At 30.6% G+C, this 26,584-nt stretch overlaps 3 protein-coding genes across 3 annotated transcripts; 1 reads left to right on the forward strand and 2 right to left on the reverse strand.

Moving 5' to 3' along the window:
• Positions 1 to 879: 879 nt before the first annotated feature.
• Positions 880 to 8,330, reverse strand: LOC124919098. The gene is made up of 12 exons (XM_047459256.1): positions 8,184 to 8,330; positions 6,807 to 8,085; positions 6,204 to 6,211; positions 5,160 to 5,332; positions 3,941 to 4,001; positions 3,763 to 3,861; positions 3,322 to 3,416; positions 2,952 to 3,065; positions 2,807 to 2,874; positions 2,118 to 2,228; positions 1,644 to 1,854; positions 880 to 1,195 (listed from the first exon to the last, which is right to left on the reverse strand). Exons 2-12 carry the CDS (start codon positions 8,066 to 8,068, stop codon positions 1,085 to 1,087), a joined length of 2,313 nt encoding a protein of 770 aa, XP_047315212.1. The 5' UTR covers positions 8,069 to 8,085; positions 8,184 to 8,330; the 3' UTR covers positions 880 to 1,084.
• A 4,077-nt stretch (positions 8,331 to 12,407) lies between these two features.
• Positions 12,408 to 14,613, reverse strand: LOC124921882 (pentatricopeptide repeat-containing protein At2g34400). Its single transcript, XM_047462583.1, has 2 exons — positions 13,598 to 14,613; positions 12,408 to 13,478 (listed from the first exon to the last, which is right to left on the reverse strand). The coding sequence occupies exons 1-2, from the start codon at positions 14,449 to 14,451 to the stop codon at positions 12,527 to 12,529; spliced, it is 1,806 nt and encodes a 601-aa protein (XP_047318539.1). The 5' UTR covers positions 14,452 to 14,613; the 3' UTR covers positions 12,408 to 12,526.
• A 5,806-nt stretch (positions 14,614 to 20,419) lies between these two features.
• On the forward strand, positions 20,420 to 21,503 carry LOC124934283 (extradiol ring-cleavage dioxygenase-like). Its single transcript, XM_047474789.1, has 2 exons — positions 20,420 to 20,665; positions 21,117 to 21,503. Exons 1-2 carry the CDS (start codon positions 20,420 to 20,422, stop codon positions 21,501 to 21,503), a joined length of 633 nt encoding a protein of 210 aa, XP_047330745.1.
• Positions 21,504 to 26,584: the final 5,081 nt, after the last annotated feature.

The following is a 26,584-nucleotide window of genomic DNA, read 5'->3' on the forward strand; positions in this document are numbered from 1 at the left end:
CATACCATGAAGCTGTAGAATCTTTGTTTAGAATAAGTAGGACTGATGTTAAGATTCTGATGGTGAACTTCTTATTTTTGAAGGTTCATGACAAAGTTGGCCATTGAATTAAATTGCATAAATAACTTTGGAAGAAGAGCCAATGAAATTCTTCAAGCTTTTAACTTAATTTTGTGTGGTCTTTATTTGTTGTCATATCTTGTGCTATACATTGAGTTGAGGAATCAAAACCTGCCATTTGCAATGGTTGAGACCCAAGTTGGATTACCAAATTAACCAAATGTATTAAAATTTCTTAAAACAAACACACACGCCTAGGGGTGTAAGCAAAATCGAACAAACCAAAATAATTATAACCGACTGAATCGAGTTTTGTCCGGTTTATAATTTTCTCTGCCAACTATGCCCGGTTCAATTGGCGGATCGACGATTCTAGTCTACTGATAAATAATGAACATAATGTTTTTTTTTTTTCAGGATTCGAATCTTGACACATGATTTTCTTTTTTCTTTTTTAAACTTATTTTTATTTATTTAATATTTTCTTTTAAATTAAATAATTATTTTATTACATCATTCATTAAAATTTTATTATAAAATTTAACTAATTTTTTCATTCTTTAGTTTATTATATTATATACATTTGTTATATTTTGACCCAACCAATTTTTAACGGTCAACCGTGACACCGGCGGATGAAAATTTTGAAAAACCGACCCCTTTTGATAATTTTTCGGTGAAAAATCAATCGAACCGAACCGCTTACACACGCCTAAGAAACAAATATTGTAAGTAAAAAAATAATTTCTTTCATCTCGGTTCATCAATATCATAACTTTCTCGCTGTAGCAAATCTAACCCATGTGTACGCCATGAATGTTTGCAGAAAATTATATAAGTCCATAATAGTGTTTCTTTTTTTTTTTCAATGGTCATGAAGAATTGAACTCTACCACTACCTGTGAACTATAAAAGTCATTCATAATAATTCTATAATAATATAACAAGGACATGCATCAACAAGTCTAATATTCTTATCTACTACACTAATAACATTATTAGAGAGAAGACGATCCAAAACACCTCATAAAGGAGATATAAAATGCGCACGAGCAAGAAGATACTCTTTTCCTGCCATGAACACGCCCGTTTGTGACCACTGGATATCCTCCCAGTCAAGATTCTCCTTTAATACCTGTTCATAAGTTGGACAATAAATAAAATGACTTGCAAAAAAACCTGTGAACAACTCGAGCAGATAAAAAAGTAAAACTTGTTTTGTTCAAGAATCAAAACATAAAAATACTTATCATTTACATAAAGTACGTAATCCTTAAGACAAGAGGAGGAATAATCATAACTATCAGGCTAAACCCACACAAGTTAGTTATGTATACACCATATTCTAGTTTCAACCTTGCCCTTCTTTCTCAAAGATAACAATCCTTACTCAAGGTTTTTACTTTAAAAAAAACTAGATCTGTTTCTCCAAAATAAAAGACCCAAGTATTTTATCCGATAATTATTCATCACCCAGAGTTTAAGACCGAAAGATGCATTTGATGAAGCTTGTATCTATTTACAGTGTAATTTTCTTGTGTACGTGTGTGTGCATTAAGAGAGAGAGAGAGAGAGAGATTTACTTCCACATGTTCAAGAGGCAAAGGAATCCCAACTGTTCTCATGACTTTCTGTGACAGGGGGCTCTTACAACGAGACCACCTAAAAACATCAATCGAATCCCCATCTGATCCACCTCCGTTTGCTGTGTGTATGCCATGTGTTTCTTCTGAATCATGAGTCTGGGAAGTGTTATTCTTGACTATCTTTTCTCCCATGAAACAGAGCTCATACCTTTCAATCACATCAACACAAGTTATTAAAGTTTCAAAACTTGTTATGCTCATGTGTGTATGGCATCTAAAATAAAAAACAATCACATCACAATAGACAGAGATATTGACCCAACACAGCCATCTTGCACATGGAAATTGACCCAATGACAGTCAAAACATACAAGAAGATTGATCTAGTTCTTCTCAAGACAAAAAACAAAATAAGTAAAATGCACAACCAAACAGAACTAAATATCTAGGAATTGGATTTAAAGAACATACCTCCTTGTATGAGTTTCTAGATACAAAACCTCGCCCTTCTTTAGTCGTGCAGATGTATACAATACTTTTTTCAAGCCCTTATCTGCTACAACGCTTATACTGTATTTAATCCTGAAAAGTTAAAAGTTAAAACAGTAAGAAATCAAACCAAAGGGGGGATCAGACAAAGGAAGGAGATTAGAACTCTTTGTAGGTTTCTGAAAATAATATATTTCTAGTACATTATTAAGAAACTATAAGCTCTATATATACATACTAAATAATCCCTCAATTTTGGGATTTTGAGAATCTCCTAATTGATGAACAATCAATCACAAAGCCTAACTAATTATGGAAAATAATCAATTATACAAAATTAGTTAGTAGATACATTGATTTTATATATTCCTCTCATATATGTTCTCCAAACTAAGGTAACCCATGAGTAGTTTGATTCAGCCAAATTAGGAGGCCCTGAAGGAAAAAGACATATAGTGTCATGCCACAACCTCATTTATAGCCAAACAATTTTTTTTGTATCACCGCTTTACATAAATTGCCCAACCCCAAACAACTTGTACCAAAATAATTGGTGTCTACTATCTAACATTAGGCTAATAAATTCACAACCAAAAGAATTTACAAGTATGCCTAATGTACTATAATGGAAAAGTTAAAAGAACAAAGATTTGAGCAATTTAAAACTGTACCAAGGTTCATTGCACAAATTGTATTGTATCGTCACTTCTCGAACAAATCTTTGTTGCCTTGAAGCATTCTGCGAAAAATTAAGACATGAAAGGCTAGAAGCCTATTACCAAACAACAAAACTAAGTGGAGTCAATAAGGCCGTACAGAAGCTGCAGCCCTTGTAGTCATTGTGTGTTCCACTGCAACAGGAGCAAGAGTTGGTTCCAGTGTCGATGTTTGCGTAAGACAAGGCTCAAGCTCAATTGTACCGCCTCCTTTCTACAGGAAAATAGAAGGAGATTTCATTTCAAAAGAACAAAAGAAGCTAAGGGAATCAATATGGTCCTTCCTTTAGTTGACAAACAAACTCCATAAACAAGTACTTGGGAATCTCATAATGGATAATAACATATAAATATATTTTTCTTTGAAAATCCAGGTCAATAAAACAATTACCTTCAGAATTGTAACTGATTTTAGATTGAATCATTCTATAGAAGAGGCCTAGAACATAAAAACTTGAAAAATTACACACCTTCAAAATGCAACAGCTTTCTACACCGTAACTGCAACTAATGCCAGCTCCCCAAGCTCTGGAGCGAACATTGTTTCTCAAAGTAGAAATGTAGCCTGGCAATGTAAAAATGGCACACGTTGAAGCCCAAGGAATGAGAAGCACGATACAAAGTAGATAGCAATCCTTTTATTTCAGCTAAAGGCAACTAATAAGTTGATCATGAAACTGGTTCAAACAATTCCCATATGATGAAGAAATACCTATGTATATTTTATTTCTTTCTATACATCACTAGCAAGCAAAGAATAAATAGCTGAAGAAGCTGGTAGATCTCATAGGCATTTATGCTACCATGGTTTCATTTGGCTTAAATCAGGATCATGAGTGGAAGAGTTATTGCATGATTGTGCATGAGGAGTGGAAAAGAGTTAAAGGAACGAAATTTCTACAGAGTCTTACTATCTTTTGGAGGTAGCACCCTAATAGTAGCACGTAACTCTTGAACAACTGATGGTGGAGCAGAGGCAGTTGGTCGGCAATAACCGGTGTGCATGAGGACTGGGAAATAGTTAAAAGGCACTCAAAATATGCTAATTATGAAGTTCTCAAATTTCAAAAACACCACAAAATATTGTACCAGCAACAAGATCTGAATCATTGGTGTAGATATCAGTTCCCCATAGCTGGCCACCTCTAACCTACAAACAAAGCCAAGGTATATTGAAAATACAAGTCATAATTGTCAACTCAGAATGCCTGTCAAGAATTAAACACACCCCCAGGTTAAAAACTTCACAAAGATAACTGAAACTCCAAATCCATGTATGTCAAAGCTCTTCCAATGATGAAAGAATAGACAATTGCAAAATGTTAAAAACACAATTTTTTTTTATGTAGGTACCCTTATAGCCAACACCCTTGTAAACCCCCAAGGGGTTTGCCCTTGAGTGTCTGATGTGGGCAACAAAGTTTCATCCAAGTTAAAAATATGTGCAACAGATTATAACACCTTGTACATCTTGTTTTTAAGTGTATTTAGGCTATCTGTGAACCTTCATAATTTGTAGATAAATAATCTCAAACCACCACCTAAGAAGACAACCAAATATCATCTCACCAACATTCCTCAGCATATAGCATTACACTATGCTTCTCGGTGTATACATGCCATTTTTTAATCATTAAACCATCACCATATATGTTTGACATAATTACATAAATTTATGTTGGGGGAAGGGGGAGAATGGGGAAAGGTTACAGGCTAGAGCTCAAACATACGAAAAGATATATTTTGTAAAAATCCATGTCAAGAACCAGTTCAGAACCATCGTGTTATAAATTTCCACAAATGTCCAAACAAAAATAATAGACATTTGTAGAAAAATGAAGAGTGAGTTTAGATTGGTATATTTTTTGATTGATTTGAAATATTAAACTATTACAATGGAACTACAATTTATAGAAAAATAAAAGGGATTAGTTAAATAAAGGAAAACTACCAAGATAGGAGGTATAAATGAACATTTTATTGGGAAGACAACCCCAAACACTTGAAGTTAATGTCTCTTGAAAAGACAAATTTGTTGTTTGGAATAAGACCTAGTTTGACATTTTCACAGCATTTGTAAACCACGGAAAATTGAAACACAGCCTCCAAAACTCATGCAGGAAGATTTGCAAAAGATCCAAAATTCTGCTGTCATTTTCAATAATATGCAAACAAGACGATATCATCTAGGTACCTCAAGATTAGTTTTTCATTCTTGATATTGCAAGGTTGCCAAATGAACAAACAAAGAACATGAAACCTGTCTTCTTTGCAGAGAGGAAAACTTAATAAATAAGTTTTATGCTACCTGCCGATTTGTTGCACTGACATGTTCAGCTGGTATGCGGATCTCAAGAGTTGGTCCATTTCGAGAATTTTCACCCAATTTATCTTGAGATGCCTCATATTCCTTCCACAATTTCAGAAGCTCTTGCATGCACTCACCAGCTCTATAGGTTACAATGGATACATCACATTTACCTGCAGTAACAAATGAAGCTCCTCAGTACAAAGTGCTCCATTGACAACTTTAGGTAAAACCACACAATGAACAGGTGCACTGTAACGGTCAAAGGCGTAAACTTGATAATCAACAAAATTCAGGAGATTAAAAACACAACCGTTAGACTAAAATATTAAAGTGTTAGTCATTAGAAGGTGTCATCAAGACCTCACTATCAAGATGCTTGATTCCATTGGTTCAGAGTTGGAGTATTTAGATAAACATTTATTTGGCTTGTCACAACATGCTTCAGATGCAGACTGAACTTATTAGTTTTCAAGTGCTGTTGTAAACAGATTAGCAATAGGACACGAGTGCAAATTCAGCAAACGGAGATTTAGTCTGCTCTTTTTGGAACCATTTCAATATCAGTTAAGAGTTTTTCTCAGTAATGGCAATGTCAAATTAACCAAATTTTCAAACTGAAAGGGGAGGTCAACTCCCACACAAGGAAAATATACAGCTTTGACAAAGACAGTGAAGAAAATTAACTGTAAGATAATACAGGAGTATATCATTATCAAAGTCCAAGTGAAGATAAGTAAGGAGTTGATGTCTTTAGAGACAACTGTTATGAGGATTTTTCCCCTTTTCTTTTCTTCTTAATTCTTAAATAAGTTGTAACTTTAAGGAACCAACTCTAAACTATCTAGACCACTTGGTTATTATGCAAGCCCTAAAACTTAATCAAGGACATTAGCACCCAAATTTTCTCCTTTGAGAAATGCTTTTATGAGGAAAATACAATACCAGAAGAAAAACAGTGCATAAAATAGTTATGCTCATGATGTTACAAAAGTGCATTCTTGTAATATAACAGGCTCCTGTTGAAAGTTGAAAGCAGCTTACCCTGAGATCTGCACATTAGGAGAGAAGGAAAACAATAAACCATCAGAGTGCAGATCAACAAAAAGTTGCAAAAATTAAAAAGGTGATGATAAAACTTGTGATATATATGAAGGATTAGGAAATAGGTAGAAGTAATTCTGCAAACCAAAAGAAAGATGCAAATCTGAAGCATGAACTTAGATCCTCTAAACCAGTAAACAACCATACCAGTGTTTTGGCATATACAGGAATTTGATAATAAGAGAAAAAGTAAATTTGGAGACAGAAAAACACAAAATGAGGAAGACATAAATCATTAGAAATTGGAAAGATGTAAATGTGATTCCTCCAAACCAACACGATTATCCAAGGCAAACAGAAACCAAAAAAATATCAGCAACTAAAGCAGGGAAGGATTGAGATAATGAAAAGAAAAGTGAAAAAGTATATAACTCCATATGAGAATAAAATAATTTTTCACTATAGTTCTAAACTTCAGCACAAGTGGAAATTGCAAGGATCATTAAATAACTTTTAGACAAACAAATTTAGCTTCTTGTGAAACACAGTTGCTGGTCAGAAACAGTACATCATTGAAAAAATAAATAAAAATGGCAGCATTACCCTTGAATTTCTTGTGTTCTGGATGACAAACACTGCTCACGGTTTGCTGCTTGAGGACTACCTTGTGGTCGAAGCGTATCCTTACGTTGTTGAACACCATAATTAAAGACATTTCTTTCCCTTTCACTGCCTGTTTCAGCATCTGGACAACCATCATCTGATTCTTTGCCATTGTACCTACTACGTTTCTCAGGTCTTTCACCTTCCATGTCAGCATCTCTTTCTTTCTTCCTGCTAGCTTTATTGGTATCTGTTCCTACACTTTCTAGCTCAGGTGTCTTACCAACAGCATCAATCGACTCCTCTCCATGTAAACCATCTTTCTCGGCTCCACTTGATACGTCTCCCTTATCAGGTTTCTGCTCCTGTTCTTTGGGCTTCTCCTTATCTTTGGCAATATTCTTCTTTTCCCTATCGTCCAACTTTTCAACTTCAAGTTCTTCCTTAACCGACTCTTTATCCCAATCTCTTTCTCCCCAATCACGTTGTTTGAATTCTTTCCTCTTCTTATCTTTTTCTTTAAGCATATCTTCACCTTTCAAGTCTGCCTTATTATCCCCAGTTGCTTCATGAACCTCCATGGGATCCCTCTGTTCAGGTAAAACTTCCTTCTCGACAACATCTCTGTCAATCTGTCCATGCACATTACTACATGATGGATTACACATCTCAGTATTAACACTCGGGGTACCTGTATATCTCTTTATTCTATAGTTCTCTTTACATTCTTTCGAGTACAAGTGACTATTACTACCTGAGCCAAAACCTTCCTTATCTACTTTCACATTTTCACTCTTATGCTCTAACGGATATGATTCCCTCTTAAATTTCAAGTCTTTACCTTCATCTCCTCTATTCCCCATCCCAGGTTCTCGGTTCTCAAATTTTGGATCCCTGTTATAAGGGTTTTCCCTCGGGTCTAACCTATGTTCTAAAACAGAAGCCGCTCCTTGGTCAGGATGCGAATAGTCATAGGAGGCAGTGGGTGGTCTAGGATGCACTGGAATCGAGGTTTGCCTCCTATCAGACGATTCAGAACGTGGAATCTTAGGCAGAACCCTAGGAACTGGGTGGGGAGCATGATCCATAGGTTGAAGATGGAAATGGGGATTAGAACCTGCGGTTGGAAGGAGCTTTGGAACACTACTAGGATACCCACCGCCAGTTTCATCATGCGGGTAGTTTGAAGAACCCGATGAATTACTCCCACCTCCGCCGCGACCCACGTCCTCATGCGGCCTTTTTACGGGAGTACCGCTCATTATCGCTGAATGTTGTGCTAGGACATTGAAACAACAAAATCAGGACAGTATCAGCAAACATGACACGAGACTTTCTCCATTATATACAGAGAGAGAGAGAGAGAGAGAGACTTACCAAAAGAAAACGATTACGGCTAGGTTTTGACGCGAGAAGAGACCGTGGATGGAGATAGAGAGAAGGTAGAGAAAATAAGTTCGATCCTGATGGGTGAATCAGCAGTTGTGGCATATAAAATTTCAAATCTTTCTGCTCTGGATTTTCTCTCTAATTGAGTCCGTCCGGCCGAGGTTTCTATAAATCCTTACGGATTAAGCAAACTTATTTAACTAATTTTACTCGTTTATGACATCAATAATTCTCGCGGATTAACTATATAACTTAGAAACGTATTTAAATTTAACTCGTTTCAGACATGGATAAAAAAAAAAAAAAAAAGACAATGTCTACTTGTTTATATTTAATTTAAGTCTAAGCAATGTATTTTCGTTTTCGGTTAGATTGTACTCAAAATAATTCAAATGACAAGAGTCGATGTCTAAGATATCAAATTTTACCTATTTAATCTTACTGCTATTGATTTTACATGTTCTTTATTCCCTTTACAGGAAAAGTAACAAATAAGTAAATGTAATTTTTTTAATATTTAAAACTGGGAGAAGAAACACAATAAACATGTTAGAGAATCACATTTATATAGAAGATTAAAACCATAGAAGATGTTACAACCGTTTAAAATTTTATTAACTTTTTAAATTAAAAAAATCTAATATTAAGGGCTTATTTGTCCACTTATATTTATACTTTCCAATGGTGCAATATCTTTACAAAATTATATAATTATATAAGAAAGTGAGAATGGAGTCTCTTTAGAAAATTTAATTATTTCATGTATCATAATAAAGAAATTGAGTAATATAACAAAATACAATATGGGTTGTATTTAAAATAGTAATCATATTAATTATAATTACATCAAATTTTATGAGGGGCAGTTTTATTATAGTTACCTTTTAAAAATAAATAATATAGATCTTTTGTCCATTCAAATATCAAACCGAACTAAAATATGTATATTATCGTAGTTTTAAATATTCCATTCAATTTATTTTTATCTTCCATATATAACATTCTTTGGATCTATCTTTATCTTTGTGAATAATTGTTTGTGAGAACATGTTATTCTTCCACGATAAACATATATATACCTCTTATATACAGGGTCGGTTTAAGCCTAGCAAGTCCAGGGCAGCTCATTTAATTAGAATGAAAACATAAGATTATTATTTGGTCATGGGTACTATTCTTACTAAAACTTAATTTTTTTAAATATTTATTTAACGGTCAAAATTCACGTTTTTTTAGGATAGAGCAACTTAAAATTTGGGACAACTCTACCTATATATAACATTGATAAATTCTCATTAAACAACTCATATGATTGAATTCTTACTAAAGATGATATTATGTTTTTTTTGTTTCTAATACAAATAATTAGAATGAGAATAACTAACTATTGAATTCCAAATACATCATAGTTTTGATAATACTATTATAGGTAGCTTTAGTTAAGTTATACTACTTTTGATATGATCTACAAATATTGTAGATATCTACAGTAAATAAGAAAGGTTTTTTCCTTGGTTAATAATTATATCTATAACATTATTTAAGTATAATTTATACTTTAAAAATTGTATAATATAGTACATACCATTACTATTACAAGAATATATATATGCATACAATAATAATAATGTAGATATGGCTGCGTTTGGTACGAGGTATAACATATTAGGTATAAACTATAAGGAGGTATAAATTGTAAGGAGGTATAAACTGTAAAGAGGTATAAAATAGTATAATTTATATAGATTATTGTTTGGTTGAAAGTAGAAGACATTATATAAATTATATAGGTTTATAATTTTTTGTTTGGTAGATAGTATAAAATTTAAGTATAAGAATAAAATAATTTTTTTTTTTTTTTGTTAATTATGTTTTTAATATTATTTTTAACTAACCTTTTTTTATTTTAATATTATATAAAATTTATTATAATTACTTTAAATATTACTAATATTATATCAAATAAATAAATAATAATTTAATTACGTTATTATTTTAAATTAATAATAATATATAAAAATAAATATTTAGTATTATTTAATAATTTTGTTTAAAATATGAATGATAATATATATTTTTTAAATGATTGAATTAACAGATAATAATTATAATTATTAATAATAAACGTTTAACTTTTTTTTGTAAAAATAAATAAAATTAAAATTATTTAAAATTTTAAATATTAAAATTGATAAAATAAGTTTATTTAAAAAATATTAAAATTGATAAAATAAGTTTATTTAAAAATATAATATAAAACTAAATTAAAAATAATAAAAACTTAATAATTAAACTTTAATGAAAAATTAATATTAATATTAAAAAATTAGAATTCAAAAATATTAAAAATTAATTCAAATTTTAATACCTTCTTATAACTGGTTTGAATAAGTACTATATTATACCTATTCAAAGTATAACTTATACCTAGATATCAATGTATATATAAATTCAAACAAACCAAATAAGTTTTATAATTTACTGTATATACAATAATACTATATATACAGTCTTATACCTTTTACCAAACATAACCTAGGATATTAGTATCTACAATAAATTTTAGTTAATGTTTAGTAAAAAAAATAGTATAAACAGTGAGGTTAAGGTACAACATATACCTTAAGTATAATTTTTTTAAAATTTTTTCTCTTTTTTTAGTCTTGTTAAATTTTCTTTCCCAATAGATCCTTTTCCATTTTCAATCTTCATTTTTTTTTTTTTTCTCGCACATTTGGATCATTCTTCTTATTTTTAATCTAAGTTCTTAAGACAATTTATTTTTTTTTAATTTTTTTTATTTTACTGAGGTGAAAACTATGGAGGGAGTTACTATTCGTGGAAGCCATCTTAACTCAACTGTAAAAGGTAAATAAATTCTTTGAATTTTTTTCTCTTTCAATATTATTTAAAGTCAAAATAAAAAGAATTGATTTACTTAATGAGTGTTTAACAAGTTAAAAGAGTCCAATGACTTTTTTCCTAGTCAGCATAAGTTTCAACAAATGTTATAGGTTTAATTTTGTTGTTATTTTGTTATTATATTAATAATTTTAGTTATTGATAAATAATATAAAAAATCATATATATATATATATATATATATAAAAAGAACTTATATGTATATAATTATATAACATTATTATTTATTTAAAAATATTTATATGATAATTAATTTTTTTATTAATTTAAATATAATTAATAATAAAAAATAAAATTAGATAAAAATAAATATTAAAACAATTTATATAAATACAAAGATGAGATAGTCTTTTATTCTTCTTATACCAAAAAACTAAACACAAAATTATAAAACTAATATAATTTATAATTCTTTTATTCTTCCAACCAAACATTAATAATTTATATAATTTATACATCTTAATACTTTATACAAATTATACCCCTTACTTTACACAAATTATACCCCTTACAATTTATATAAACGCCCAATAAAAATAAGTTGAGGTATAAATTATATAGAGGTATAAATTTAAATAACTTAATACAAATTTATATATATATATATATAGATGAGGAGTGATAGGGGATGAAATTTGAGGGAGGGGATTGGGAGAAAAACTACATACTAGTTTAGAAAAAGATAAAAAGTAAGGAGAGAGAAGAGAGATAAATTTTATTATTTTTTTGGTTAATCAAATTACGCCATATTATTTCCTCTCATATTTCCTCCCTCAAATTCTCTCCTAATCCTTTTTTATATATATATATATATATATATATATATTATATATATATATATATATATATATATATATAATCACCAACAAAACACTATTATAACTCCACTTTTATTTGATGGTCAAAAACTATATTTCATTATAATTTGCATCCATTTATTATTGTGATAAGAAATAGTTGAGACCATCTTAAATTATATTTAGATTTGTTTGTTACCTCTAGATCTACTAAATTGTAAGTACTTTCATAATCAATCAAAATATTAATTAGTAAGTCTTCAATAATCCAACCATCTTCATAATTTAGAAATAAATTTTGAGAAAATGTGTAGTTATTATTTGACTCATCTCATGTTGCTTCTATTAGCAAACTATCATTGTCTTAAGTGATTATGGAATCCATTAGGAACAATGTGTTGACATTTGTGTTTTGGCTTAAATTTTTTTTTTAGCTCTTTTCACAATGTTCAAATCTAATTGACGTTTTCTCTACTAAAATTTTAATATTTAAAAAATATATATATAAATAAAAATTGAAATCATAAATTAGGCACAACTGTAGTGAAAGATAAAGATAGGCTGAAGGAAGTTGGTTGAAATATATAGGTTGAACTATTAAGATACAATAGTCTATAACAAACTAACATTGGGGTTATAACCTTCAATCTTCATTTCATCAATTAACAATTCAATTACCTTATAAATCTCTTCAGAATATAAACTGTTGAAACAAATTCCAGCATGAAATTCGTGAAGCCGACCATCTACTTCAATCCAGCTACAACCCGGAGTCTTCGCAACACCTTGTTCCTTCATCAAAACTCTCATCTTAGCGGAATCATCCCATCTTCTCAAATTCGCATACATTTTCGACGAAATTATATAATTCCCAGAATTAGAAGCCTCTATAGTTAATAATAGTTTCATAGCCTTCTCACCCACATCTGTATTCTTAAATTTCTGACAAGCACCAAGCAAAGCACCTAATAAAACTTCATCAGGTTTCCCAGGCATCTTTCCAATTAAGTCCCAAGCTTCATTTAACCGACCCGATCTAGCTAAAAGATCAACCATACACGAATAATGCTCGACTTTAGGGACTAACCCAAACGATGTGCTCATTAAGTTAAACAAACGCTTGCCTTCATTTACCAAACCAGCATGTACACATGCGGATAGAACAGCCACAAAGGTGATATCATCGGGACTAACACGACCCTCCTTCTCCATACGTGTAAAGAGACTTAGAGACTCTTCAGCTCGACCGTGAAATGCAAGTGCAGAGATCATAGCATTCCAAGAGACTTTATTTTTCTCGGGCATTGTTTGGAAGATGGCGAATGCATCGTCCACACTACCACACTTTGCGTACATGTCGATTAAGGCGGTGGCTACGTATACTTCATTTAGTAATCCATTTTCAGAAGCGTAGGCACAAATGTATTTGCCAAGTTCAAGGGATCCTATTGAGGCACAGGCAGATAATACTCCAACTAATGTGATTTTGTTTGGTTTAAGTCCTGCAGTTTTCATGCTGTTGAATAGTTGAATTGCTTCGTTTGATAAACCATTTTGAGCATACCTGTAATGCATACACAAACATTGAAAGGATTATAAGAACAAGCATATTCAAAACTCTGGAATGTTTTCAGATAGAAATGATCAAACAATGAAACTAGACAGTGTATTAGAAGCACTTGCCCGGTGATCATGGCATTCCAGGTTATCACATCCTTCTTCTTCATTTCATCAAAGACTCTCTTTGCTGATGATACATCACCACTTTTCGAAAACATGCTAATTAAAGCTGAACCAATATAAGAGTTCACAGCAATATTGTTTTCTTCAACAAAACACTCAAGAGACCTTCCCATATTCAAATCTCCCAAATCACCACAAGCTCCAAGAACACTCACCAAAGTCATCTCATTAGGATGAAAGCCTTCATCTTTCATCTTTTGGAACAAATCTACTGCATCCCCAGCAAAACCCATCTTCGAGTATCCTGCTATCATCGAGTTCCATGAGACCAAATCTTTCTCAGTAATTTCATCAAACACTTGACGTGCATAACCCACATCGCCACATTGTGCATACATCGTGATCAACGAATGACTTGTATGGTCATCAAAGTTTAACCCGCATCTTAAGATCATGGAATGGGCTAAACGGCCATGATCTAGAGCCAAAAGATTTGCGCATGAAATAAATAAAAATGGATAAGTGAAATTATCCGGCTTCAAACCCAAAATTTTCATCTTGTAATATAAATTTAGAGCAATATCGTATTTTTTCCATGTAGTTGTCAAGCCACGGATCATGATATTGTAAGTGTATTCATTGGGTTTGGGTATGTGTGAGAAGAACAGAGAGGCGTAGTTGAAATCCTTGACATCAACTAGCTTAGGGAGAAGAAAATTGTGCTTATCTAGAGAGTTTACGAGCATTTGGGAGTGGACTTGCTGAAGAGTCTTGGTTGAAACGCATCGTCTCAAGAGAGCCAAAAATTTGTCAACAACAGGTTGTGCTGATGAGCACCCACCATGAAAAGACATCCGTTTTCCTATTCAAGCAGAAAATCAGTCAAGAATCTAGACGAATCCTCTAAGAACAGGTTACTGAACTTCCACAAATCAAACACTTTTTCAAATAAGAAGAAAATAGTAATTCCCTCTAAAATCCAAGCTCCCTTCTAAAAGGAAATGGCCTCCCCTCCTCTCTGTTTGATTCCAGCTTCATTTAAGCCTTTAAGCCCTCCAACTTTGGTTTACCATTTCTGCACAATAAAACCAAACAAATATTATCACCGAGAGCTCTTTTGTTTGATATAGTGGTTAATGAGATTTTTTCTAAAAAAACATGTTTAATTAAATTTTAAAAAAAATATATTTTTTTGGGAAATTTGACTAAATAACCCTAAAGATATCTTTATTTAATTTTTTTACCGGCTCATAAAATTAAATGCTATGGTGACACTTTTTTTTTTGGACGAAAATGTCCTAGTTGTAAAAAGTCTATAATTGCGAGACACAATCGGCAATCGCGAGAAGTAATTTTTTTTTTAATTTTTCCAAGAAAAAAATAAATTGCGTCTTGCGAATTCCGGTTGCGTCTCGCGAATGTCGGTTGCGAGACGCAACCGAGGTTGAGTCTCGTGATTGTAGACTTTTCACATGGCATTGTCGACTTTTCAAATGTCATCAAGTTGCGTTCCGCGACAGGGGCAATTTCGTCAAAAAAAATATAAAGATGTCACTAGAGCATTTAATTTTATGCGCTGGTTAAAAAATCAAATAATGCCATCTTTAAGGACATTTCGTAAAATTTCCCTATTTTTAAGGATTAAAATTTAAAAGTAAAAAATATTTTTTATATTTTAAAGATAAATTAATTTTATATAATTAAATAAAAGATAATTTTCATATTTAAATATAAAATAAATGAATAGATAATAATAGGATAGATGAAATAATGGCTAAGTTTTGTGATAAAATTTTAGAAAGAGCACAAGAAACACGAGCCTAAGCCTTTTATATATATAGTTTTGGTTTAGAATGATTTAATTTGGAAATAATTTTCTCTTCTAATTTAACGTGAGGGAGGAGGGAGGAGGGAGGAGGGAGGAGGGAGGAGGGAGGAGGGAGGAGGGAGGAGGGAGGAGGGAGGAGGGAGGAGGGAGAACTCTAATAAATACATATAAATTTATAACTTAATCCATATTTATGTATTCATTCTTTATAAAAATTATAAGTTAACTATATATATAAAAGAATGATGGTTAATTTAAAAGTGTCTGAATTGTCGAGTTACTGTGGTTAATAACTCTAATAAATACATATAAATTTATAACTTAATCCATATTTATGTATTCATTCTTTATAAAAATTATAAGTTAACTATATATATATATAAATGAATGATGCTTAATTTAAAAGTGTCTGAATTGTCGAGTTGATGTGGTTAATTTGAATATATATGTGTGAAAGTAATGAATACTTGAGTCGGATTGTAGGTTGACCCGCCTATAAACTTAAAACGGTTAAAAATAAAATTATAATGATATATATTATATATATATATATATATTTCGAACTTATAACTTAACAAAAAAAAACAAATATAACCTTTTAACCAAATAGGCTAATAATACTATATATTTTAAATTCAAAACTAAATTTAATGAATGCGAGACATTTTAACCATATAAGTTCAACTTTTTAACTAAAACTTTCTAAATATGTTAATGTAGTATTTTCTAGTCTTCAATTATATTCAATTATTTTCTAGTCTTTAATTATAATCAATTATTTTCTAGTCTTCAATTAAAATAATTAAAACACTCTTTTGGGTCTCGAAACCAACATTTCTTGTCCCGAAACCATGGTTTCGGGACAAGAAACAACTCTTTCAGGTCATGAAACCATAGTTTCGGGACAAAAAACCACCCATTTCGGGACCCATAACAACCAAACACAATATAACCACACTTTCGGGTCCCGAAACCACCCATTACAGGTCCCGAAACCAACTCCTCTTGCCCCGAAACCACCCTTTCAGGTCCTGAAACCAACTCTTCTTGTCCCGAAACCAAGGTTTGGGACAAGAAACTACTCTTGATCAAATATTCTAAGTGACAAAAACGTAATAATATTAAAAGTGACAACAACATGATCAAATAAGTACTATCTTCGTTAAAAGTATGACAAAAACGTAAAAATATTCAAAGTGACAACAACATGATCAAATAAGTTACTATCTTCGTTGAATGTTATCCTCACACGCATTATCTTCGACATATATCTGAGAGGATAAAAGTGATGTGAAGGATAATTGAGTCGAAAGTGGATCATTCCATTGTTGTTGTTGCTTGTTGTGTTGAATCCAAAACTGTAGATGTTGTGACAGTATTTCCCTTCTTTTTTGATCTCGAAGTCTTGGGGATTTTTTCAATTAAAGATTATTTCCTCTTTGTTGGTGGTCGTCCTTGACTTCTAACTTTGTTAGGAGAGTGTATCAAAATGGATGTAGCGGGAGATTGAAATGGAGATGGAGATGGAGATGTTTCTGTGCTTTTGTCTTTAGATGTTTCAGTGCTTCCATGATTAAGTGACATAAACCGTTCCATCAAGCCTTTTATTTCGTTCATCCAAAAAGAACAATTGACTTTAGCTTTTACTTAACTTGTTGAACCTCTTGCATCAATCGAGTTAGACTATTGTGACGTTTTTTTCTTCCACAGACATATCTGAATCATAAATGTTTGTGATATTTTGATACATACGCTTAATATCTTTACGCCACCGGTCCATTATATAATACATTGGTACCTCATTCACCCTCATTTTTTTTTAACATAACCATGATATGCCTACACAAAATACTTTTGAACTCAAACAATCGACATTGACATTTCACATTGCAATCTATTTCGTGTAATGTACTTTGTAAGAAACATCTCTTACATGTTCTTCATTAATCCCCAAAATGATTTCCTCAACTCTAAATATACAAGCCGACCCTTCTTCTTCAATGAATGAGATGTCGCACAACATCAAACCTCTAACTTTTTCTTGAACCAATCTAAATATATCTGGAGTGTAGAAGGTTTAGTATTGCCTTTCAAAGGCAAATCCACTAACAGTTGGTATCAAAGAATTAAACGATTGAAAATACAATTTCTTTTCTCTCTCGATATTTCTCAATAGAGCCCTATCATATTGCTTGACGAATTGTTTGAGGGATGTTTTGGACTGCACGTAGTCATTAAAGAAGGCGTTCATACTTTCACTCTGTTGAGATGTTGACATCCCGGCCCAAAATTATCATTTCACATAAACAGGTATCCATTTAGATCTTTCAAAATACACAGATTTCAACCAAACATTATCTTTCAACTGATAATCTTCTATTAGTCTATTCCAATCCTCTTCGCATTGTTGAATATTTATGGAGTTGTATACTATGTTTTTCAGCCTCTTCTTTATTAGATGGTATTTAGTATGGCTTCCAAGTTTTATAGGAAGTTTCTTCATTATATGCCACAAACAAAATCGATGATGAGTTTTAGGAAATACCTTCTCAATTGAAATCACCATGGATCGACATTGATTTGTGATTATAGCATTTGGAGGTTTATCATCCACACATTCCAACCAAGTTCTAAACAACCAAGTGAAAGAATTTGAATCTTCACTTGACAATAACCCACATCCAAGTAAAATGGATTGACCATGATGATTAACCCCAATAAACGGAGCGAACGGCATGTCATAGAAATTTGTCAAATAGGTTGTATCGAAAGAGATAACATCGTGAAAATCTTCAAAGGCCCTACACATACCATCTGCCCAAAACACGTTTTTAATTCGGGATTTCTCATCCAAATCAATAAGGTAGAAGAAGTTTGAGTTCCTGGTTTGCATTCTTAAAAAATAATTAGTGAGTGCTTCAGCATCCCCACTCCCTAACCTCCACCTTCGTGCTTCTGTAACGTAATTTCTACATGTTCTCTCATCGAAAGACATGTTTTCATACCCTCCAACTTCCACTACAAGAGATTGAAATATTTTGGCCATAGTTATTTCAGCTTCATCATTTGTATCCAATCTTCTCTTTATATTTCCGTCTATTACTTTGTAGAATCTAACATGAAGTATCCTCTTAGGGCTTAATGTATGGTTGTGCTCAAGAGAAATACTTGTTATCACATATTCTCATTCATTTCGAACAATAACATTAATCTTTGCTTTACAATCTGTCTTTGTTATTGGTCTAGGCTGATTAAACTTATTTTTGGCATTCGATTCTTTCATAAAACTCTTGGCACAACCAATGCTAAAGTATTTCCTCTTACCACCTACATTTTTGCTCCATAACTTGGTAATGTCGAATCCAGTTAAGTGGGCATATGATGTGTAGAATTCAATAAGTTGTTCTTCGGAGGAAAATGTCATTCCAACACTGGGAATGTGACTACAAAAATTAAGTGCAACCGTAAGAAATAAGTGGTAAACCACCCTTTCGGGTTCCGAAACCACCCTTTCTTGTCCCGAAACCACCATTTCTTGTCTCGAAATCACCCATTTCAGGTCCTGAAACCACCATTTCACGACAAGAAAGCATCTTTCCAGAGTGGTTTCGGGACAAGAAAGGTGATTTCGGAACCCAAAAGCGTGGTTTCGGGACCCGAAAGCACCCTATCATTCCAGAAAGAGTGGTTTCGGGATAATAAACATTCATAATGTGTCCTAAAATCACCCATTTTAGGTCCCGAAACCAACTCCTTTTGTCCCGAAACCACCAACGGTTTCAGGACCAAAAACCATGGTTTCGGGACAAGAAATACGGTTTCGGGACAAGGAAGGACCCTTTCTTGTCCCGAAACCACCCTTTTAGGACAAGGAAAGACCCTTTCTTGTCCCGAAACCACTTCAAAAAACCACCCTTTTGAAGTGGTTTCAGGACAAAAAAACACCCTTTTAGAGTGGTTTCGGGACAAGAAAGGTAATTTTGGCACCCGAAAGCGTGGTTTTGGGACACAAAAACACCCTATCATTCCAGAAAGAGTGGTTTCAGGACAATAAACATTCATAATGTGTCCTGAAAACGCCTTTTCGGGGTCTTGAAACAACCATCATGGGTTCCGATACTAGCTATTTTTAACCATAAACAATCAATGAGGTCCCTAAATGTTTTTGGGACAAGAAACCATCATTTTGGGACCCAAAATGACCCTATAGGGTCCTTAAACCAAACTTTCTGGTCCTGAAACGACCTCTTTGGTCCCAAAACAATAATTTTAGGTCTAGAAATGGTAAGTTAAGGACATTTTGATACATTGAAATATATATTTTTTATACCAATCGGGCAATCGGGTACCTTTCGGGTTCAACATGGGTGGATTTGTTCAGGTTCAGTTCTTCATTTACTGTGTTGTTCAAGTTCGGTGTTTCGGTTTCTTGAAAGTTCAAACAGTTCTGAAATAAATCCATAAACTTTTAGATCTTTAAATAAATAGATTTGTAAAATAAATAAACCCTAGATCTATAAAAACAAATAATCTAGATACTTAAAAAAAATATCATAGAGAAGTTTCAGAGGAAGAAATAAATACAGTCGGAGAAAAGAAATAAATACAGTCGGAGAAGAGAAATAAATGAAGTCGGAGAAGAGAAATAAATGACGCCGGAAACGTTTCAGAGAAAGAAAGAAATGCAGAAATAAATGAAGCCGAAAAATATAAAACTCTCTTTGGTGAATTATATATATATATATATATTTTGATTTCTCTCTCCTAGTTAGCAAGACACATACGATTTATGATGTTATTTTAGCTGACTTTTCGTTATATTTATCATTCTCACAAAATAATTATTTTACCCAAACAATAGCTTATGTAAAATATATATATATATATATATATATATATATATATATATTTTGAAACCATTCCAATAAATAATAAAACAAAGTACATTACTCTCTCTCACTCATCATTTTTGTATAGGAGAAAAAAGAGAGAAGATGGCATCACCGGTAGTGAAGGAGACATTTTACATATCTCATAGATCGCCGGCGTTGTCGATCGACGACTCAATCCCGGCAAGAAACTTCCTAAAATCCTTTACAAACACCGTTTATTGTCAAAAACCATCGTCCACCCTCGTCATATCCGCTCATTGGGAGACAACAGAGCCCACCGTAAATACCATCTCCGGCATCAACGACACTATTTACGATTTCAACAATTTCCCCAAAGAAATGTACCAGGTAGTAATATATTCATTTTATAATTTCGATTCTTTTCTTTTTGTTTCTCTTAAATTGCATAGAACTAATTTGAAACTTCAAGTCATAACCTTCCATTTTATTCAAAGAGTTTCAACGAGAATTTTAAAGTTTTTGTTTTATTTTAAATTAAGGAGAACTAACATGATATAAGGCGGAGTTAAGATTTAGAATCCGATGGGTTAAAAGTTTTTTTTTTTATAAAAGACTTAGAATAATATTAACAGATAGGAAACAAACAAAATATGTTTACTGTCGCTAATCACTTTAGCGATGGAAAACTATCAATAACGACGGTATTTTCTCGTCGTTATTGTCATTTACATACCAACTCTTTCGAGCTACCCTGGCTACCGGTTACCACCCGGATAGGTTTGTACATAAATCCACCCACCCTTGTATGATCTATAACCCTCCGTTTCTATTCAAAAAGATAAAATATCCGGCTCCGGGGGCTCCAAATCTGGCAAGAAAGGTAAAAGGGTTGTTGGAATCATCTGGTTTGTTCAATCGTGTCGAGGAGGATAAAACACGGGGATTGGATCACGGAACTTGGGTTTCGTTGATGTTAATGTATCCGGAGGCGGATATTCCGGTGTGCCAGCAGCTATCAGTTCAAACGGAAAGAGATGGAAGTTATCATTATGATATGGGGAAGGCTTTTAGTAGTCTTAAAGAAGAAGGTGTATTAATAATAGGGTCAGGATCAGCCACTCATAATTTGAGAACAGTTAACCGTGCAAACAAAAACGCTGATGCTGTTCCATGGGCTCTTGAATTTGATAATTGGCTCAAAGATGCACTTCTTAATGGAAGGTAATTAATTAATTCATTTTTCTAATGGAAATATTCTTGGCCAAATGTATTTGTCTTTGATCTCAAAATCTTATATTTTAATAATATTTTCTCAATATTTTAATTGAGATCAAAGATTCGCATAAAATAACTATTGTTTATTTTTAAAATAGAGATACCAAATTAGCTTGACCCACATTCATTATTTACATTTATCATTATTTCTTAATTGTATTCTTATTTTAATATACTAATTAACATACCCTTTATAAATAAAATAATATTTTAATGAAAAGTTGAGTTATTTTTGTAAATATTAATATTTATTGAATAATTATTTTTAATTAAAAAAAATATATATTTAGTATTATAATTTATTAATTTAATTGATAAATAGAAAGGTAAGAGAATGAAAAGTTATTTAAATAACTAATATAACTTAAGAATAGCTAGTTAACTTATTGTAGGAGATACTTTGAGCTATTTTTAAAAGTACAAGTTCATTTAAGTTAAAGAACGGAATAATTTTTTTTAATAAAAGTATATATATATATATATATATATATATATATATATATATATATATATATGTAATCCACTATAAATATAAAATGTATTTATTTAAAAGCTAAAAATATTAAATTTTTATTCTCATTAAAAATGTTTTAAAGGGAGTGGAAAGCCATGATAAACTATAATTTTTAAAATACAATTTTAATTTTTTTCAAAATTAATTTATAGTTTTTCAAAGGAACCTAATTGTAGGCTTAATTTTAGAATAGTTGATTTTTGATTTTTTTTGGTATTGACATATGAATGCCTTAGTTGCTTTTATTTTATAATAAGTTTATTATTTGATATGATATTATGAATTTGAGTTAAAATAAGAAGTAAAAGATTTATGTTTTCTAAATATATACCACTAAACTATTAGTTTATTATAAGTTTTAATTTTTTTTTAGATAAATACAAATTTTTTCAATAATTATTATATTTTTACTAGACCTAATCTTAGTACAACCTCTACATATAATGACATTAATGATTAAGAAGTAAACTGAGAATTGAAGTAATAATATTGTCAATTACGAAGACGTGAACAAATACGAAGAAAAGGTGTTGGAATTTAGACTATGTAGATTATTTCCATTATATGAATGGAAATGAGAATTCAAAAGCAATTCTGAGAATGGGTGAGTCCCAAGAATAAAATCGAGTTAGTGGATTTGTCCACATTGGTAAAATAGCAAAATGTAGCATTTTTCCATTAATCCAAGTGGGGTTTAATTTATTTGCATAATGCATTTTATTGCATAAAAATAAATAATATATTTGGATTAAATATTAATTGAATGAGTTAGTTAAATGAGTATTAATATCAATGTGCAAATGAGAAATTTTCAATCAAATGCAATGATAAATGCATACGTTTGAAACCTTTCACATGCAATTGATGAGAATGCAATTGATTACATTAATTGATTTTATTCCTACGTTAAAAAATTAGTCATTATATTGATTGACTAATTTATCTTTATATATCTCAATTGATAATACGTTGTTAAGAAGAGATATAACAATGGCAGAATTACATAGTTTATATCTTTCAATCACCCTAAATGAATTTTAATTGGTTTTATTTTCAACATCACAAGAAGCTAGCTACTTCTTAGTTTTTCAGAAAAATCTTCCATTGATCATTTTAATTGTGGCTTCACACAATTCTGCTTTGATCCCGGTGATAGTTCAGGTACGTTGGTCAAGTTCGTTGTGTAGTGATTCTGGTGCTGAATCACTACTAGATTCGTTGTACCCTGGGAGACAGCCATCTACGATAAGCTCCAGCACAAACAGGAGACGGTGGAACTGTTTTAAGAGAAATGTGCTAAGCACATGCCTCGAATCAACATCTCAATCGGTGATTTCGTTCTTTGTATATCTTATTTATTTTTATTTATCTGTAACACCATTTTATATATATTTTCTGTTATTTTAAGACAAGAATACTAACAATCTTAAAACAGTTTCTTTGTGCTAAGCTATTTAATAGCTTGAGCCATCGAATATTTTTTTTTTGTCTTTGATGTTTCAGAAATACGAGTCGTGGTGTTGCGAAAGAGATAATGCTCATTTCGGAAAAATGGAAATGATTCATCTTAAGAAAAAAAAACAACAAATAAAGATAAGTCTTTATTATATATAAATATGTTGATTATTAGCACATATGTTCTTATGGTGTTAAAACTTAATTTTATAAGCTAATATATTTTGATATAAAATTTTTCTTAAAGAACTTTAATATGTATATTCATTATATAAATATTATATATAAAATAAATTAGAACATAATTAATTTAATTTGTTCTAGTTTTATTTTGAAGATTTGTTTGGTTATTAAAGTTATTAATAATAATGAATAAAAATAAGAAAGTAACTAATATGTTAGCTTTCAATTTTTATAAAATTTATGGTGTTAAAATTAATTATAATTGAAACATATGGTTTCAGTTTTAAAATAATTAATTATAATATATACCTTCTTTTTAATTAAACAATATAATTAATAAGAATATGGTATGAAGATTTAATAAACAAAGAGAGATGATATCTTTATTTATACATTGTTTTATATATTACATTTTATTATGGTAATAAGTTATCGTTTTAAATGTGCATATATTCATTTGTTGACAGAGTCTAGTCAAATATGAAGCATAAGTCTTCTCTAGAAAGAAGACAAAAGGTCATAAAAGCGGTACAATAATGAAATGGCGCATTGGCGCAGTGGTTTGAAGTTCAGACGCGCAAGGAGGTGAAAGGTCGCATTGGTGAAAGGTCCTAGTTCGAATCTCTTTTAGCCAATGATTTCTTTCGTAGAAATCTAGTCACTTATGGTTTCTTTCATAGAAATCTGATGTGTTAAAAAATGACACTAGTCATTTATGACGAAACCATTCAAATTTCTTCTATAGAAATTATTAGATGAATGTGTTAAAAAAAAATGACACTAGTCATTTATGGTGGAATCATTCAAATTTCTTGTATAGAAATTATTATATGAATGGATAAGTCAATGATTTCTTGGTAGAAATCAGACTAGTTAAAATGACTTTAGTCATTGATGTTGAAACTATATTGAAATCATTCTAATTTCTTGTGTAGAAATAATATGAGATGAAGGATAGTCAATGATTTTTCTTAGTAAAAATCAGACTTGCTAAATTGACTCTAGTCATTGATGTTGAAATCACTGCAATTTCTTGCGTAAAAAAAAAATTGTAAAAAAAAAAATTGTGAGATGAATGATATCTGATATATGATTTTAATCATGGATGTTGAAATCATTTTAATTTCTTCTATAGAAATTATTAAATGTGAATTGGCACACTTAATGATTCCTTAAGTGTTGGAGCCATTCTAATTTCTTGTGTAGAAATTATAAAAATTTAATTTGCCAAAATGATGTTGTTATTAATATTTTGAGGCATTTAAATTTCTTGAGATTAAATAAGTTATTTGTGTTAGAACTTATTATAATCATGCATTTAAAAAGACACGACTATGTTAGTCGAAATTGTCTTTGTAAAAATTGCCTCGGTGAGAACAATTTACCCAAAGTTATTTCTAAGCATGCATAGTCGTTTCACGTCGATTATTGTTCAGAATATGGCAATGTAAGTGTTTTAATTAAGATATAAAATATATTTATAATTATATTTTATTTGATTACGTTGCTAAGTGATTATTTGTATATATATCATGCAAATTAGTTAATAATATGATGATTTGTGTTCATTCGTAATATGTTTATATAGCCATTAGTATACATATATGAATAACGATCAATTATAAATGTATTTTTTTTAATATAAAATTCTAAATGTTTTTTTTTTTCATAAAACTATTTGTCTTTTGGTATGCAAAAACTTTTATGAAAAGTTAAAGTCATATAATTAATTAAGAAACGGACGAATTGATGACATGAATAATTATTTATAACAATTAGTTATTTATATTTGATTAAAGATAAATTGTCAATTAATGAATTTTAGAAAGATATTTGTTTAATGATATATGAAGTAATTATAATATATATATGACATATTATTTGATTATGTTATTCAATTATATATTTGATATACATGGTTCAATTTCATCATAAAGACTTGTTTAATTTGATGTTTTTGAAATCTAATAACTGCAAGAAAATTTGTGTTTCATTTGAGAAATAATGTGGCAAATGTGCCGATATTACGGGATGCAAACGTGCAACCGGAAATAAATGTTTAAGCGACTTCGGTCAAAGATGCTTGAAACATTATGATTTCTTTGGTAAAAATCATGTGATATGGTGAATATTTATTTGATTAAATATTCTAATTTCTTTTATAGAAATTAAGTGTTGAAATAAATATTTTAATTGATTAAATATTTTTAATTTCTTATGTAGAGATTATGTGAAGAATGATTTATATATGAATAAACATTCTAATCTCTTGTATAAAAATTATATTTTATTTAATTGAATATTTATGATATAGTTATCTTATTCATTGTATGATGAGTATAACAAAAGAAATCTGTAAAAGAACTATGTGACAATTTCTTGATTAGAAAATCATTGATTTAAATCATACAAATGTGTGTGATTTAAAAAGGATACCAACACGAATGTGGGGGCAAATATTTTTTATTGATTATAACACAAAAATAATTGTGTATATTATGATAAATATAAAAATTATTTGTTGTTAGAGAAATATGTTCTCTATAAAAGATAAAGTTGCGCAACTTTATAAAAAGAAATAAAATAACAAGAAAATACCTTGTTTATATTTGCTGAGTTGGTGTTCAAATCGATATTTTAGATTTGAGGATTTTGAAATCAAGAGACGTGTCATATTTTGACATTATTTTCATAAAACTTTGAAGAACCAATGTCTTCAAAATGATTTTATGAAATAAATGAAAAAGAAAATTTATAAAGTCTTGATATGACTTATAACAAATTTTATAATAATGATATGAAAATTTGACCATACTTTTATTAAAAAAGTGGATGTGACAATTATATATATTATGAAGACAATGAAAATTATTTCATTA

The sequence above is a fragment of the Impatiens glandulifera genome, chromosome 1, assembly GCF_907164915.1.
Source record: "Impatiens glandulifera chromosome 1, dImpGla2.1, whole genome shotgun sequence".
In the NCBI taxonomy this organism is placed as follows: Eukaryota; Viridiplantae; Streptophyta; class Magnoliopsida; order Ericales; family Balsaminaceae; genus Impatiens; species Impatiens glandulifera.